Here is a 17,438-nt window from a genome sequence, read left to right as displayed (position 1 = left end):
GCTCCAGACCCACCTCATCCTAGAAACTGTCCTTGTCACTCTAGTGACTCTGAGAGTATCAGTCACATTTTATGAGCATCCTGCATTTGTAGGGCTGGTTACGACTCAATCTACCTTGATTTGAATGCATACAAAAAAAGCACCTGCTTATTATCAACATTAAGATCTAATCAAGCCAGGCACGGTGGGACACACCTCAAGTACCACATAAGTAGTACTCTGGAGGTGGGGCTGGGAGGATCCTGAAATGAAGGCCAACCTGGGCTACATAGTGAGACCTGGTCTGAATCACCACCACCATCAATATCAACGCTGCTGCTGCTACTGCTGCTGCCGCCACCACAGCCACCGCCACAGAATACAATGGGTTTCACAGATTATCTGCAGAACTGATGATGTTTTCTCTCCCCACACATCTTTTGAATGTCAAAGTGCAGTTTCTCTCAATTCAGAATGAAGAAGTCTCTCTTCCCTCTGCAACCGCAATCTCACCCCTGCCTCGCTCTCACATTCTCTCTCTCACACACATTCTCTCTCACACACATTTTCTCTCTCTCTCTCTCTCTCTCTCTCTCTCTCTCTCTCTCTCTCTCTCTCTCTCTCTCTCTCTCTCTCTCTCTCTCATGTGAGATTCAAACTAGATCTAGGATCCGAACTTGACACACTCACAAGCTACGTGGCTCAAACTAAATTAATCTTTTTGAAGCTTAAGTTTTCACTTCCACAGTGGAGATACTAGATTCTCCTAATGCAGCAAACCAAAGAGGGGAAAAGGCGACTGTAGCATGACTGCCATGACATTAAGTGAGCGATAAGAGGAAGAATTCTGTCATCTGAAAAACCATGCGCCCCCACTCACTCATCATCCAGTCTGTCCTCTCCAGGGGACAGCATGCTATGAGGCCAAAATACCTACCAAAAAAAAAAAAAAAAAAAAAAAAAAAAAAAAACAACAGGGCAGTGCCTCCCCTGACCGCTCACTGAGTCAAGAAATCAATTGACAAAACAGTCCCATCTTAAAAGTCTTCAGAAGACCACAGAGAAATTTCAGATTGTTGACAACTAGTTTCCTAATGTCCACCTAAGATCAACCTTTCTCAAGTTTCCATATTCTTCTGGGCAAGGTGATTGGTCGTCTCCAAGGAAACACTGTTGAAACCAACAAAAACGTGTGTAAGCATTACCTAGTGTGGAGGACCTCGGATTCATCATGAACACCATCAGTAGGCCCCTCGTCTCCTGAAATGTCCTAGCCTGAGTCACTTAAAGCACAGCTGTTAAGAATAACCCAAGTAGCCTGCTAATTAGCTAGACAGCCGCCTCCCATCATAGGCATTCCTTTCCCAGAACCCACCAGCACATCAAGAAGAGTCACAAGAGCATGGGGGGAGGAGGAGTTGTCGAGAGCACACTTGACCCACACAGCCAATTCCAAGAGCCTTGGGACAGAAGGGAGGGGAGAGCAAATGCAGGCACTTCTGACACCAACTCCACTCTTCTCAGGGTGACAGGTGACAAGAGAAGGTGCTGTTTCCTTCACAGGTTCCCACGAGGTCCTCACCATGAAAACATCTTACCCCTTCATTAAAACCAGCCTTAAGGTTAATAAGTCATTGAGCATGAGGGTCAAGAAAATCCATAAACCTTGTTTTAGCCAACATCTTAACTGTCTATGAAAACAGGAAAGAAGCCAGTATAAGAGTTGGATTTAGATGTCTGCCTAAGTACCCAGGACCACATTCCATGAACCTCAGTGTCCACTGTTAACCATGAAGGGGGCCAACTCATCCATCCACTCATCATCTTGTATTCCCACAGACAGTGCCGATAACAGAACTGTGTGTTACTATGCCCTTTAACTGCACCTCAGGGTACATGGAGGAAGGGACCATTATGCTCACCATAACATCTTCTTCACACTGGTGAAGGCACAATACTGATACAGAAGCAGTTAATAAAGGCGTGGACATCACCCAGATGACCTGAGCATGCATGCTTTGAGAACATGACAGCCTATCCCCCAAACTCATACTAACTGAATTTTCAATGAATAGCAAGTATTTAAAAGAAACCACTAGGATGGAGCTTGCTGGTGGAGTGCTTGGATAGCAAACATGTTTGAGGTCCTGGGGTCATCCACAATACCACAAGAAAATAGGGGGTAGGGTGGGCACCATATTAGACACATGTCAAAGAAAACACAAGGCAGACAAGACTGTCCCACTTCCTATCTACCAGTCATTATTACTGACAGCAAGTAGTTATATACAGGAGACAAATACGGTCGTGATCCTAAGAGGTAAGCTGTTTCCACCATACACTGTATTTAGGGGAGCTTCTAACTTTCTCCAGTTCCCTCTTCTTTGGACTGCCAGAGAAGAGAGAGAACTAGAGGACAGAGCTGTAAGGAAGGCAGGAGAGGGTAAAGCGATGGAAAGACCAAGTGGCCCGAGAAGTCCCAGAACTTCAAAACGGGGGGAAACTGGTAAGGCTAACCTGAACGAGGGAGGGATCTGGGTGGGGGTGGGTGAGTGGGTGGAGAGCTGATAAGCAAAGATCTTCACTAGCTCAAGAGGTGCCAGAGGCAGAGCCATTGAGGGAGAGGGGTGTGGGGAAGGGAATCACACCAAGAGGTATTTATAACACTCAGCTGGACCACGAATTGGACAGCTTGAAGGTCACAGTGATCTTCACAAAGGCCCAGATGTTTTATGTGAGAAAAAAGCTATACTCAAAACAACAACAACACCCAAGGTGGCAAGGAACTTTCCTTCCAATGTAATCTCAGGAACTACATCTAGACACAATTCTACATCTTCCCAGGGATCCCAGGAGAATTCAGCCTGGAGCATTAGCCCCACCCTAGAAGGTACCGAGAAGGAAGCAGCCCTAAGTCAGAGCTTCACAGATTCTAGGTCTCTGTTCCAGATGGAGTGAATCTATAGGTGGCTTATCAGGCGGACTGGCCATCCTTAGTAGGCGGGAGGAAGGCAGTGCTGGATTCCCAGCTCTGTCCACAGCTGACATCACCATGCAGTCTAATTAATTCCTAATGAATAGTGAGGACACTCGCTGACTCACCTCCCTGGGCAGTAGGGAGGAATTTTGGGCACTAATGACAGTTAATTGCTTTTGCATATGTAAAGTGGGGCATGTAATTATTTTCCTATCATTTCAGACACTCACAAACCTTTCTGACAAGTGGCCTAATCACGTGAGGCTCAGCAGCCAGAGGGGTGGAACTAAAGACTATGTGTAATTGTCAGAGAGGGCCGAACTCTTAGAATGAAGAAATGTCTCTGAAGCAACGTCTGCCACACAGCCAGCAGCAACCAGTGAACACTTTTTGGTGTCATGTGCTCCAATAAGGAAAGGCTAATCATAATTACACCTTTCAAAACTCACCTTTCTGTCCACAGAATCCCACCATCATGCCAATACCTCTTCACTTGTCCACCGTTCCCAAGTACCCGACTGGAAGGCTTCAGATACTCCATTCCCTAGCTCCTCCCGCCCTGAATATATGCCCAGGTGACAACTCAAGGAAACCTTTGACTGACTTTATAAGATACAGCTCTTACTCAAGAACTAGCTTGTCTACTCATGAACCACTGAGAACAGCAATCCCATCCTTCCCTCCACCCCCATCTGAGGGGACTGCAGTTCCTCTTTCCCTTGTAAATTCCTCAAAAAAGATGCAGCCACCTACCCAGTGTCAGGCAGTCTATGCCACCCAGCCTCTCCAATGCAAAAACCTGACAGAAAGACACAGTGAACACTGTAAGATGCAGACAGCAGGCTCAGTCTACGACCTCTAACATGAGAGTTAATACTGACTGTCAACTTGACAGGGTCTAGGAGAAAGATGGCAGATCATCTAGGTTGGGTTAACTTCCTGAGATGGGAAGGCTCACACTAAGCATGGACGGTACCATCCTTGTCCTGCGGTCCTGGACTGAGTAAAAAGGAGAAAGCTCAAGGCGTATTTGTTACTCTCTGTTTCCTGGCTGCAGACCTGGTGTGAGCAGCTGCTTAAATTCCTGACAGGGTGCCTTCCTGGCCATGATGGGCTAACCCCTTGAAATGTGAGCCGTAAGAAACCCTTCCTTCCACAAGCTGTGTCTGCCAGCTATCTTGTCACAGCAAGAGAAGCGTAATGAATATGCCCAGCAGACAACTCTCCCTGAGAAATAGACTTCAGCACAGATGCAGATCTTTCCAGCGCCAAGAGATGACCATAGTAAGAGTTCATCACTGTCTCGAGGGGAAACCTAGCAACCTTGCCCAAAGGTTAACAGACAAAAGCCCAAGAGTACCCGCTGAATCCCAACGGGTCTAACAAACAAACACTGCTCAGGTAGACAGGTCAGCCATAATTCACGCTAAAAATAAAACAGCAGAAAGATGAACACTTCTCAGGTAGTAACCCACCTAATCCCACTTGCTCAGAAGGTCAGGTTCACTCTCAGGATATCTCAGCACTTAGTGGACTGGAGAGATGGCCTGCCCATTAAAAGCGTGTGGTACTTTTGCAGAGAACCAGAGTTCAGTTCTCAACACACACGTCAGGCAGCTCACAACCACCTGCAACTCCAGCTCTGGGAAATGCTACACTTCCTTTAAGATTCCAGGGTACCTACCTGTACTGGTACTCACACATGGTCTTGTTCTTTTAAGATCTGAAAGTAAGCAATTCTTATTTTTATTTCTTTTAAATTTTTATTTTTATTGAGTACTAGTGTTTGTCTATATGTATGTGTGTGCACTACATGCATGCCCAGGGACCACAGAGGCCAGAAGAGAGTGTCAGATCCCCTAAAAGTGAAGTTACCAACAGTTAAAAGCCAACATGTATGGAACAGGAACTTAGGTCCTTAGAAGAGCAGCCAGTGCTCATAGCTGACCATACATCTCTATAACCCAACAGCTCATACTTTAAGACATACCAAAATAAATATGTACAATGTGTTTGACTAAACCCAGTATGGAACCAGCATTTCCGAAGAGTCCACCTTCAAGAACACACCTCGAGTGATGCCTGTACGTGAACACCACACTGAGGGACAGACACTAGCCCCCTGGGTCTATTACAAAATAGACTCACCCAGTGTACTGGCTGGTTTTGTATGTCAACTTGACACAGGCTGAAGTTATCACAGAGAAAGGCACTTCAAAGTGCCTCCACGAGATCCAGCTGTGGGGCATTTTTCTCGGTTGGTGATCAAGGGTGGGAGGGCCCTTTGTGGGTGGTACCATCCCTGGGCTGGTAGTCTTGGGTTCTATAAGAGAGCAGGTTGAACAAGCCAGGGGAAGCAAGCCAGTAAAGAACATCCCTCCATGGCCTCTGCATCAGCTCCTGCTTCCTGACCTGCTTGAGTTCAGGTCCTGACTTCCTTTGGTGATGAACAGCAATGTGGAAGTGTAAGCTGAATAAACCCTTTCCTCCCCAACTTGCTTCTTGGTCGTGATATTTGTGCAGAAATAGAAACCCTAAGACACTCAGTGTCACTGCTTGCTGCCAGCCAACTTAATGACATGTTAGCTCTGGACACACACCAGAACCCAGCAGCTAACCTGCCCAGATGTACCCCTCTCCCTGTGATTTGGAAGGCCCACTCTGCATTAGAACTATCACTCCACTCTATGTGGGGAGAACAATCCTTGCCTTTCTCTCCAGCTTCTGGGCCTCCATCAGTACTGACGGTTTTGATGCACATGCTACAGGGAGCAGAGAGGGGGAAGAAATCCACAGCGCATCTCTCACTGGGTCATAAGTCGGACAACAAGGAAATCTTGAAACAAGGTGGCATTCTGAGCTGTTGAATTAAGGAGCCCAAGCCCGGCTCCCAGCACTTACATTAGATGCAAACATCTAGGCCCCAACACACCTGCCTAAGCTAAGGTAATCAAGAAACAATCACTTCACACTCTTCTTTCTCCTTCCCAACATACAAGGTCAAAACTCAGGCCACCAGCTTGAGGATCCTTTTTTAAAGGATCTGAGCAGACACCCTGACAGCCTAAATCATGCTTGAGTATTGAGTCCCTAAAAACCCAGGGCACAGAATCTGATATTGTGTGATCACTAGGACCTACGGCAGTGGCTGTTAGGACACTAATGAAAATCGGAGCTAGATAAAGCAGCGGGTAAGACTTACTTACCTGGTGCAGCAAATCTGCACCCATGCAATTCTGAAGCTCAGGCTGAATGGCTTACAATGGCCTATATTAAAACTCCCACGTCAGGCACCGTGGCACAGGCTGTAACCCCAGCATCCAGGAGGCTGAGGCCAGAGGATCCTGTGTAAGAGGTCAGTCTGGGTCACAAAGCAAGTCTGAGAGCAGCTTGGGTTACACAGTAAGTCCATGTCACCGAGGTATACAAACCAGAGCTGTCCCTCAAGGGTCCAGAAACCACCCTACACATACACTTGCACTTGGTGTGTGAGAAGGAAGCATTGTGTTGCCTTTGATAAATAAAGGACAACTTTGTCCATAAATGAATAAGGGTGACCAGAATCTGTATGACCAGAATAAATGACTACCTCATAAGATACTCAATCTAAAAGACTTCAAGTCTGAATTTCAAAAGCAAAATAGTAAGACTTTACAAGAAGGCCCAGCAGATTGCCTTAACATATCAAATTATTACTATAAAAGTCTAAAATGAGGCTGGCAAGTTGACCTGGTAGGTAAAGGTGCTTGCAACCAAGCCCAATTCCCCAGTTAATCTAAATTTAATTCCAAGGCTCAACACTAAGGACAGAGAGAACCCTGTTGTCCTATGACTTATATACCTGTTCACTGGCGTGCACACTAGTGTACATATACACTACAGACAGACAGGCAGGCAGACAGACAGACATATCTGAAATATTTGTGAGTGGGGCTGGAGAGATGGTTCCTTGGTTAGGAGCACATGCTGCTCTTGCAGAAGACCTGAGTTCAGTTCCTAACACCAGCCTCTAACTCCACGTCCAAGGATCCCATGTCCTCAGGTCTCACTGCACACTTGTTTTCATGTACACAAAAGTAAGTAAAGTTCAAAATAATAATACTAAAGAGAAAAATGTGGCCAGAAATAGTAAATACTTGGTCACTTGCACCCAGGAACTCAAGGCTGGCTTATGTAGAACCAAGCTTCAGAGGGCAGGAAGGAGGGAAGGAAGGAAGGAAGGAAGGAGGGAGAAAGAAGGAATGAAGGAAGAAAAGGAAAGAGGGAGTAAAAACTTACTTGTATTTCAAGAAGCATTAAGGAAATAAAATTCACCAGGCATGATGGATGCAGGCAGATCTCTGTGACTGAGAATAATACCAAGTTCCTGACAGCCAGGGCTACACAGTAAGACCCTGTCTCAATTTTTAAAAAGAAGCCACAGCTGCAAAGTCACACAACAGACACTCATCTCCTTGACACATAAAAATTTCTACCAAAGAAGAAGAAATCAGGCAGCAAATTTGTATTAAAAAACAAAGGGACAGACAATAAATGAGAAGGTGTTAACATACTTAGTTAGTAAATACCTCCACAGTGAAGCTATGTGTCCCACGTAGAGTTCAAGGGCAACTTCTACACTTGGGTCTCTCTTTCCAACATCTTTGAAGTCTCTCCTATTGTTTCTGCCTGTGTACTGCATGTTCTGGGCTCTCTGGCCCAGGAGACTCTGAATGACTCCCATCTCTGTCTCCACTATGGAAAAACTAAAGACCAACTAGAGTTACAGCAGCAGCCTACACATCTCATCAGGCCCTGCAGCAATTGCTTTTACCTGCCCAGCCATCTTCTCAGTCCATAAAATAAAAGGCTAATGCTGACAAGTGTTGTCAAGGATGCTGAGAACCCAGAACCCTCACAGACAGCTGATGAGAGGTAAAGTAGTCCAAGCATTCTAGAAAACTCTTTGGCAATCACTATGTACTACTAGAACTGACACAATGCATACTTGCTGACTGGGCAATTCCTTCCTTCCTTCCTTCCTTCTCACAAACCTCACCGGAGAGGAGAGGTTCTTTGAAGGATGGGTATAAGAACGTTTATATGATTACTCATCAAGACAGCTAGAGATGCTAAAATTCTTATTAACTACAGGATACATAGATACATAGCCTGCATCATATTCATAAAATGGATGCTAGAAAAATCCACAGTCCAATAGGGTCCACATTAGTAACAGGGACATTTAAATGTCAGTCACTAAGATTAAAGCAGCAGCATTTCATGGGCTCAGGAGCCACCTGTGGCTAGTGGCTACAGCATAATACAAAACAGCTAAGAAGTAGTTTTGCCACTATGAAAATTCTGCAGGATGTTGCTATTGCACAGTCAATTATGATGTTTGGTGGCATAGACCAGATACAAAGAAAACTCTCCTCTAGGCATCTATTCACAAGTTCAAACACTAACAAGACTAATCCATGAGCCAGGTGGAGCGGCACATGCCTGCAATTCCAACACCGCAAGGTTAAGAAAGACTTCAAATTTAAGGTCAGCTTGGACAGCATAGTGAGATCTTGTCTGTCTTTTAGAGTAAGATAACTGAATTAAAAGAAAAGCCTAATCAATGTTATTAGCAATGAGTATAACAGCCCCCCCCCCCCGGGAGGTTGAGGGTAATGGCACATGCCCATAAGAGGAGCATAAATTTGTATTTTATTCTTGATTATAAAGTAAGTTTGAGCCAGCCTGAGCTACAAGAGACTGTCTCCAAAATAAAACAAAATGTAAGTGTTCTCAATGGAAAAATACAGGGACTTGAGATTGATGACCCATGCACTTTTTCTAAGCATGTTAGTTACACTTCACTAAAAATCCTGGAGGGGGAGGGGAGAGCCCAGCCAAGCATGATGGCACATGTACCAAAGGTCACAAATTTGAAGCCAGCCTGGGCTATACAGAGAGATCTTCAAAGAAGGATGAGGGGTGTGTGTGTGTGTGTGTGTGTGTGTGTGTGTGTTGGGGGGAAAGGGGCAGTGAAGATAATGATATGTATTTCAGGACCGTTCTTATTCTGAGTTACTCAGAGTCTACTTCAGTAGTTCTGAGCACAGTTGTTCTGACTGTAAGATGTTAGATGTATTGCCATGAGCACCCAAGGACTACCAGAAGAACCATCCAGTGAGATCAGGCCTGGATCTTCTCCAATGAGGGTGAGGATGTCACTCAAACACACACACACACACACACACACACACACACACACACACACACACACACAGTTTTTTTTCAAGGATCCTTAAAGAAAGGAAAGGGGGAGGGGGGAGAGGGGAGGGGAGGGGAGGGGAGAGGAGGGGAGGGAGAGAGAACACCACACAGTCAGCAAAGGCTTCACCCTCCACTCCAGCTGTCAGAATGCACTGAACCACACTGGAGTGCCCTAGGCAAAGTGGAAGGCTATCTGGGCCTTCAAATTTGGGTTATTTCCTAAAATCTACTTTGGTCCCCTATCTCATAATTTATTTATTTCTGTACTTTTAATTTTGCTATGCTGCATTCTTTCAAACCCTCTTAAATTCATTCTGAGGATGGGGTGTTCATAAAAAGAGACAGTTCCATCTACTAGTTATTCTCATTTAATGTAATAAAGTCTCTATTGAATGAGGCCTATACTCTGTAACTCCTAATCCACAACCAGGTACAAGAGATGGAAGATCACTAAATATTCTCTATTCTGGTGTGCTGGCTAGCTTATATGTTAACATGACACTAGCTAGGGTCATCTGGGACAAGGACTCTTAATCAAGAAAATGCATCTACCTATAGGACTGACTCATAGACAGGCCTGGGTACATTTCCTTCATTGATGACTAATGTGGAGGGCTCAGTTTTCTGTAGGTAGTACCATCCCTAGCTTGGGGGTCCTGGGTGCTTAGCAACAGGCTGAACAAATCATGAGAAGCAAGCCAATAAGCAGCACTCCTCCATGGCCTCTGTATCAGTTCCTGCCTTCTGGTTCCTGCCTTGGGTCACTGCCCTCACTTCTCTGGATGTGTATGTACACGCTCTACCATGTTACTTGCAAAGTTGCTTTATGTCATGCATGGTGTTTTATCACAGCAGCAGAAACTCTAAGACTCCAGTGAGCACCCTCTCCTCAGAAGGCCTAAAGGACACCAATTATCCTTCAAGATCCCCTCCTTCCCTCGAAGCTTGATTTGACCCTCCTGCTCGCTCTGTGTTCCCATGAGTAGTATATGCTCAGTGTATGAATGGGATACAGTTTGTCTGCCTTTCACTCTTGCCAGGTTTGTGGACCTTGGGGGTCTTTCTGTCCTTGATATTCAATAGAATGCCTGGCACATGCTAACTTGACCCTCTAGATATTAGTTCAATGAATAACTAATATACAGAACTGAAGGGGGAACACATGAACAAGTGACTGAATGATAGACAGACAGACAGACAGACAGACAGACAGACACACACACACACACACACACACACACGAGCAAGACTATTTGATGCACCCAAGAGCACAGGAATGAGAGTCTACTCTGTGACTCAAGTAAACAAAAGTTTCTTGGAAGGAAATAATAAGTTCTATAAGAATATAGAGGCACCAATGTGTTAAAATTCACAGCTAAGCATGAAAGCAGAAAGGCTGGAGCCAAGACACAATAACAGAGTGTCAAACTCTGGAGTGACAAACTCTGGGCTCTATCTAGCCCTGTGCCACAGGGGCCTCAAAGGCCAGGAACAGAAACTGTTCATAGAGCAGGCCAGAAAACACGGACTGTGCAGACAATTCCAGAAGGAGTGTGTGTGTGTGTGTTTTATGCACATGTGTCTTTTTTTTTCATTTTTTTAAATTAGGTATTTTCCTCATTTACATTTCCAATGCTATCCCAAAAGTCCCCCATACCCTCCCCTCTGCACATGTGCCTTTGGAAATGTATTTGCACAAATGTGTATATCTGTTTAGAGGGAAAAAGGATAAGATTATTTTATCAATGTGAAACCAGTTTTTAAATCAAAAGCATTTTCAGTGTGGTCTGAGACCAGGAAAACTCCTACATCGTCTCAGGAATAACAATAGGGTGTATTTCTTAAGCATTCCAAATTTACAAATGCATGATAGAGACAACTTGGGGAGACAGTTTACACAGGTGGCTTGTTTGAACAGCCAAAGGTGTGGACTAATTTTGCTGGGGGAAGGGGCAGTCACTCAGCTCCAATAACTGCTCACCCAATTTTGTCTTCATTGTTCCAGCATATTCCCCTGGTCCCTAAAGAGAGTTTGAGAATGACAGTGTGGTGACTCAAGCCTCACCTCTCTAGGGTGCTAGTCTATGAGGCCAGCAAAGGCAACTAAAGCATGAGCTAACCAAAAACACAGCAGAGAATGACTATTGTCTCTCTCTGTGACGATGAAGTACTCAGTGAACACATAGTCTATGTGAACTTTAAAGTCTGCACTTAACAACTGTCCTCCAGCTTTTTCTTCAAAGTTAAAATATTATCACCATGGTAAACAATAAGTAAGATGGTATAAACAAACAATCCTATCATAAGGATTATTTTAAATTCTTAATAAATTGTACGTCTCTGTCATCAACAGGCAGCTATGCACTGCTTTAGCTTGATGTATACAGATTAGTGTGAACACACCTTTTTCTTTTTGGAGACTCAGTTTATAGCACTGCAGGACCTGGAATGGGCTATGCTGACCATCCTGGCTTCAAACTCAGAGATCTGCCTGCCTCTGCCTCTGCCTCCTCAGTGCTGGGATTACAGGTGTGAGCCACCCACCTAAGTGTACATGCATCTTGACTTTGCTGCAGGATTCTCAAGCAACTACTGAATAAATGCATATAACAATATTTGATAATTACAGCTTAAATGTGTGTCACCTCTGCATAACCAATTTTCAGAGGCAGGAACTATTTTCCATTCAGTTTTGCACCCCTCCTAGCACCTAACACAATTCAGTAAATAACCAACCATCCAATTTATTTAAACATCAGACATTAATTCCTTTTTATGACTTTTAAGAAACCAAGCCAGGCTTGGTGGTACTGGCTTGTAATTCTAGAACTCAAGAGGAAGAGGCTGGACTGCACTTCACGGCCTGCTTGGGCTGAACACTGAGACAAGGAGTAGGGGGTAGGGGGTGGGAGTAGGGGGTGGGGATGAGGTGGGAGGGGCAGGGGAGTGTGTGGTACACATAAAATCTCTCCTCACCAAACAAATTTCAAGGATTGATTCAGGCATACCCTACCCTAGACTAGACCCACAGAACAAAAGCAGTAACTTGCTGACTTAAAAATATTCCTTATTTCCCCAAACCCCAACTGTATTCAATAATGAATCCTTCCAGTCTTGGCTTCAAGGCTGAGCCCCCACCTCCCATCCCAGTAGGGCCTGCTAAGCAGTGATCTGAAGTCCTCACTAGTGACCCGGCCCCTCCCCCAAGGCAGCTGCTTGGCCTGGGTGACTGCAACAGCATGGACCCAAGCACCATTTTCAACTCAGTCTGAGTCCCGAGGCCAGGGGGCTGCTCTAAGTATCAGGTTACTACAAAAATAACAGCAGGCCAGTCGACACCCCTGCCAAGTGCTGGAGGGAAGTGTTCAGGAGGTGAGAAAGGAGGCAGGCGTTAGAGTGAGTGTAGGAGAGAATCTCCGCGGTGAGAGAGAGACTGCAGAACTCCTACCTGCCTTCTCCACATCTCCACTGTGGACCTCACAATCCCTAACTCCCTCCCTCAGAAGCCAGAGGAACTCCATCTCTGTGATACTTGACCATTTGGAAGGTGCTTTTGAAAACTGTTTTCAGGGGCAAGCTGGAGAGACGGTTTTCTTTCAACAGCATACATGAAAGTCAGATTTGAGTCAAAGGTTTGTACAAGGATTGCCAACTCCACAAATCCCTGATGCTGCTCAGCTTTAATGTAATGTTCTCAAAACCAAATTCCAGCACCACAAAGCTAATTAGGTCTGCAGGAGGAGAGGCAGGCCCTTCAAGAAAGAAAATGCTAGTAAAAAGGCATTTATTCGCTGTTCTGTTCCTTTCTAAAATGAAATCAAAGTTCACTCCCGTGCCGCTGCCCTCGTGCGCACAGGTGCACAGCCGGCTTGATGTGGTCTGGCCCAGCCTGGCCATTTCAAATAAAGTGAACTTCAATCACTCCTCAGAGTTCGCACATTATTGATTCTCCATCCATCACTCTTTCATCTCGGTTTGCTCCCCACACGGCCTCTTTAATTGGCTCCTGGAAACTGTTTTATAAGTGGGTGGGTGTGGACCCAGCACCAAGGCTCTCCTTTGGACCAGGCAGGTAACCCTCAAAACCAGGCCATCCATTGGGCAGATTAAGTCTACCACTGAAACCCCACAAGTGGGAAAGAAACTGGAAATACCAGGAAGGCTGAGCTAACTCCAATAAGCATGGGAGACTCCCAAAATGGGGGCGTGAGGGTGAACAGATCACACTCTCAGTGTCTAAGATTTTAAAAAAGGAACCCTAAGTTTTGGATTTCATTTTTGGGTTTAGCCTTCTTCATATTCTTGGGGTCCTCATGCATCTTAGGAGAGCCTTTGATTGTACATATTACATAGTCAAGACTGGCCTTGAACTCCAGGTTCCTAAGTCTCTACCTTCTGAGTACTGGGATTATAAGCATGCACTGCCTGGCTCCAAGATTTCTTTTTAACTTAATTTTGATGGGGGGAAAGACCCCCAAAAGTCACATGGCTTTGTAGCTGGTTTATGTTTTATGTTAAAACACAGGGATAACGAGTATTCTACGACACAGCAATATTCTAAATAAGGAACTACTGGAAATGCTCAAAATAAGAAAGATTTTTTTTAATAAAGAATATTTTAGTGCAAGCAAGCCACGACAGCAGTAGACATGCAGACAGGCAGAAATGATGGGATTTCTGGTTTTGGTTTTTTTCTTTTCTTTTTTTCTTAGCAGTTAAATCAGTGAGGCGCTCCAGAGGACCCATTAGCAACCATTCCATTCCACAACCCAAGCCTAGTTCCCAAACACAGGATCTCATCTACCTGCCCCCATGGTCACAATCAAGACACTCCATGCGGAGCTCTGCACACCATGCATATATCAACCAGCTCAAAGTTCTGTAAGAATCCTGGTGTTTACCATAAAAGCTCTCATTATTATCCCCGCTCTCTTTGCTTGGTCAGTGTGCCTGGCCACTTACAGGAGGATGAGAAAAATACACAGGCTCAACTCATCTTTGCCCGGCCGCGTCTCCCAGGGAGCCGCTGATGTCTCTGCAGCACAATGCCACTGCACTGGCTGGCTGGGTTTAAAATTAGCTGAGCCCTGGAGGGCCATGGGTAACCTTCTGACAAGGTTAGCCAGAGAGCTGAGCACGGCTCAGAGAGGGACATTAATAAGAAGCCAAGTGGGGCCTTTCAACAAGCCCATTAGGGCCTCTCGGAAGCCTGCGTCTGGGAGAGCCAGGTGGCAGCACGGGAGGCTGACCTAGGCTCTTATTTTTATCCCATCGAGTCAGCGGCTTCCTTTACAGGCCATCAACACAACCTCCAACGTGCCTCCAACAGGAGATTCATTCAACACATCCACAAACTGGATGGTCTGTGCTTAAGACATTTAATTGGATTTTTTTCTTCAAATCTAGTATTTGAGGAATAGCTCTCACCATAAACACCCGTCACATGGAACATGGAGGAAGGTACCAGGAAACACTAACTACACTGTACCATCAAGATACTCGATGTGAACCATGAACTCAAGGGTTTTTCTTTTGTTTGCTTGGTTGGTTTTGTTTTGTTGCATTCCTATCTTGCTGTCACCCTGCCTTGCTCTTTGGGTGGTCTCCAGTCCACCTAACACCTCACATTCCTTCCCCCACTGTTAGGAAAGATGTGTGTCATTTAAGACCATATTTGTTTCAATGTTTCATTTTGTGTCACATTCAGCTTTCTGTCCAAAGTTTTCTTGTAGTACCAAAAATTTGCCCTATTCTCCCCACATCCTATTCACACCCCCACCCACATTATACACACCCACACTATACACACCCCCACATACACACTATATACACCCACACACATAAGGCTCCTTTGTGTAGCCCTGCTGTCCTAGAACTCCCTCTGTAGAGCAGGCAGGCCTGGAACTCAGAGAACTCTGGATCCCTAGCACTGGGATTAAAGGCATGCGCTGCCACTGCCACTACCACCACCTGGCTGCCAGACATACCTAGAGTCAAAGGGCAGGAACAATAGGAAGTAGAACACACACACACACATATACACACATATACACACACACCAAGAAGGAACCATGTGTCTCCCATAGCTCTGACATCAAGTGCTTTCTGCATAGGTAAGAATGTCTCAGATCAGGCCCAACATTCAGTTCCTCAGCAGTGAGCAGAGGCCTCCAGCCCTTCTGAACCCTGCTCCAAACAAAAGCAGGTTCCCCACTCATCCCTCAGCACACTTCTCTGGCACAGCAATGCTGGTTGTCTAAACATCAAAAAACAAAACAAAACAACACTGCCAGATTCCGTAAAGAGCTGGTGCTCTGAGCACCCCAGGATCCTGCCCCTCTCTCCAAGTGCCCAGCTCCCCTGCCCGGCACTGAACCAGTACAGGGGGCCTCCGTGGGGCCTATGACTGGGATAGCCTCACAGAATGATGGGTACTACTTTAAATGCCCTGTTCATAGACACCTTTTTACTTGAGACTTGCTTTTTAGAATCATGCTAACGTCAAACCATTTTTCATTTTTAAAGGTAAAGGGATGAGGCCTCACTCTAACCTAGGTTAGCCTAAAGCTAGGGTGACTTCAAATTCACAGTGATGCCCTTGCCTCAGCCTCCCAGGGGTTTAAAATCTTTATCAGCATCACTTTGACGTGGTTCCTTAAATTCCCTAATACTTCCTTTTAAAACACAAAGATAACAACCATTAAGAATACTCTTACCGACACACTAACTAGCAACTGCATCTGCTCAACGCACAACAGTCCCCTTATGTGGTGGCCATCCCTGGTTGTCAACTTGACTATAACTGGAATGAACTACAATCCAGAATTGGAAGGCTCACCAGTAACCCTAATCTGGAGGCCGGGAGATAGAAGTTTCTGACCTGGATCTTGGTATGGAGATCTTGAGGCATAGTGGCTATAAATTCCAGAAGATTAAGACAGGGAGATCTCTGAATTCAAGGTCATCTGGGATTAAAGGTGTGCTACACCTTCTACTGGAGACTATATAAGGACATTGGAAGAAGGAAGGCTCTCTCTCGCCTTCGCCTGCTGACCACGTGGGACTGAGCAACTGCTAGATCCTTGGACTTCCATGCACAGCTGCTACTGACCATTGTTGGGAGTTGGACTGCAGACTCGAAGTCATCAATAAATTCCTTTACTATATAGAGACTACCTCATAAGTCCTGTGACTCTGGAGAACCTTGACTAATACACCTTAGACAGAATAATCATAAATCTCAATGGCATGGAGAGCCCAAGGGTTTGCTTGGATCACAAGGGACTTTGGGGAACGCTCGAATCTCCAACTAGCCTCTGAGCAGAGCTTAAGCAAAGGGTCAGAAATGCTGAGATTTGGTGCTGAGCAGGAGGCAGGTAGAGGCCAGCCTTCTGCCAGAACCCTCCCCATCTGGACTTACCCACAACAGCACTAGAAGCAAAGTACTGAGCACAGCCAAGGGCTGGACACATGACTATGCATCTGTAAACCCAACTCTCCCGCTACTGTAGGCAAAGCCCGGTGCTTTTCCGTGGAAAGGAACAGATAATAGCATGTGGACTGAGTTTCATTTCCTTGCAATGTTTTCATCTGTCCTCTAGTGGAGATGCCAAGGCAGGCAAACCAGCCAAAAAAGGGAAGAGAGACAAACAAAGGACCCGTATAATCAGACTTTGAAAGCAGAGAAGGTGCAAAACTGGATGTAGTTCAGCCCTGCCCAGCCCAGCCCAGGGGCAGGTCTCAGCCCCAACTGCAGGAAGCTCAAGGAGGGTGCTCACCCATCTCCACTGAGGAGGAATAAACTCTACAGTCAGAACCACTGTGGAAACGAGAAGCAAAGCTACAGCTTCTATGCCAGACTAGCAAGGTGCTAAGCATCTTAGCTTGGTTTCTATTGATTCGATAAAAACCATGACCAAAAGCAACTTGGGGAAAAAGGGATTTTATTTGGCTTGTATATTCCAAGTTCCAGCACCAAGGGAAGTCAAGGCAGGGACCTGGAGTCAGGAGCTGAAGCAGAAACCATGGTGGAAGACTGCTTATTGGCCTGCTTACATGGCGTGCTCTGCCTGCTTTCTCGTACAATCCAGGACCACTTGCCCAGAAAACAGAAATCAATCAATCAATCAATCAATCAACCAATCTCTCTCTCTCTGTCTGTCTCTGTCTCTCTCTCTCTCTCTCTCTCTCTCTCTCTCTCTCTCTCTCACACACACACACACACACACACACACAC

General features: G+C 45.5%; 1 protein-coding gene across 7 annotated transcripts in view; it reads right to left on the bottom strand.

The window, feature by feature from the left end:
- Positions 1-17,438, bottom strand: part of Tead1 (TEA domain transcription factor 1) — a 222,925-nt gene that overhangs the window by 146,533 nt on the left and 58,954 nt on the right. For 2 of the 7 annotated variants that reach the window (XM_029479282.1, XM_029479283.1), the window contains exon 1: positions 14,104-14,177. The exons of 2 other annotated variants lie outside the window; for them this stretch is intronic. In XM_029479282.1, the coding sequence (XP_029335142.1) occupies positions 14,104-14,118 (15 nt within the window). In that variant the 5' untranslated portion in view covers positions 14,119-14,177. Of the gene's footprint in view, positions 1-14,103; positions 14,267-17,438 lie in introns of those variants that run through there. 3 more of the 7 variants (XM_029479284.1, XM_021166760.2, XM_029479285.1) reach the window with 2 other exon arrangements.

This window comes from Mus caroli, chromosome 7 (genome assembly GCF_900094665.2).
Source record: "Mus caroli chromosome 7, CAROLI_EIJ_v1.1, whole genome shotgun sequence".
NCBI lineage: Eukaryota > Metazoa > Chordata > Mammalia > Rodentia > Muridae > Mus > Mus caroli.
Note: the sequence above shows the minus strand (reverse complement) of the source record. Positions and strands in the feature narration are given on the sequence as shown.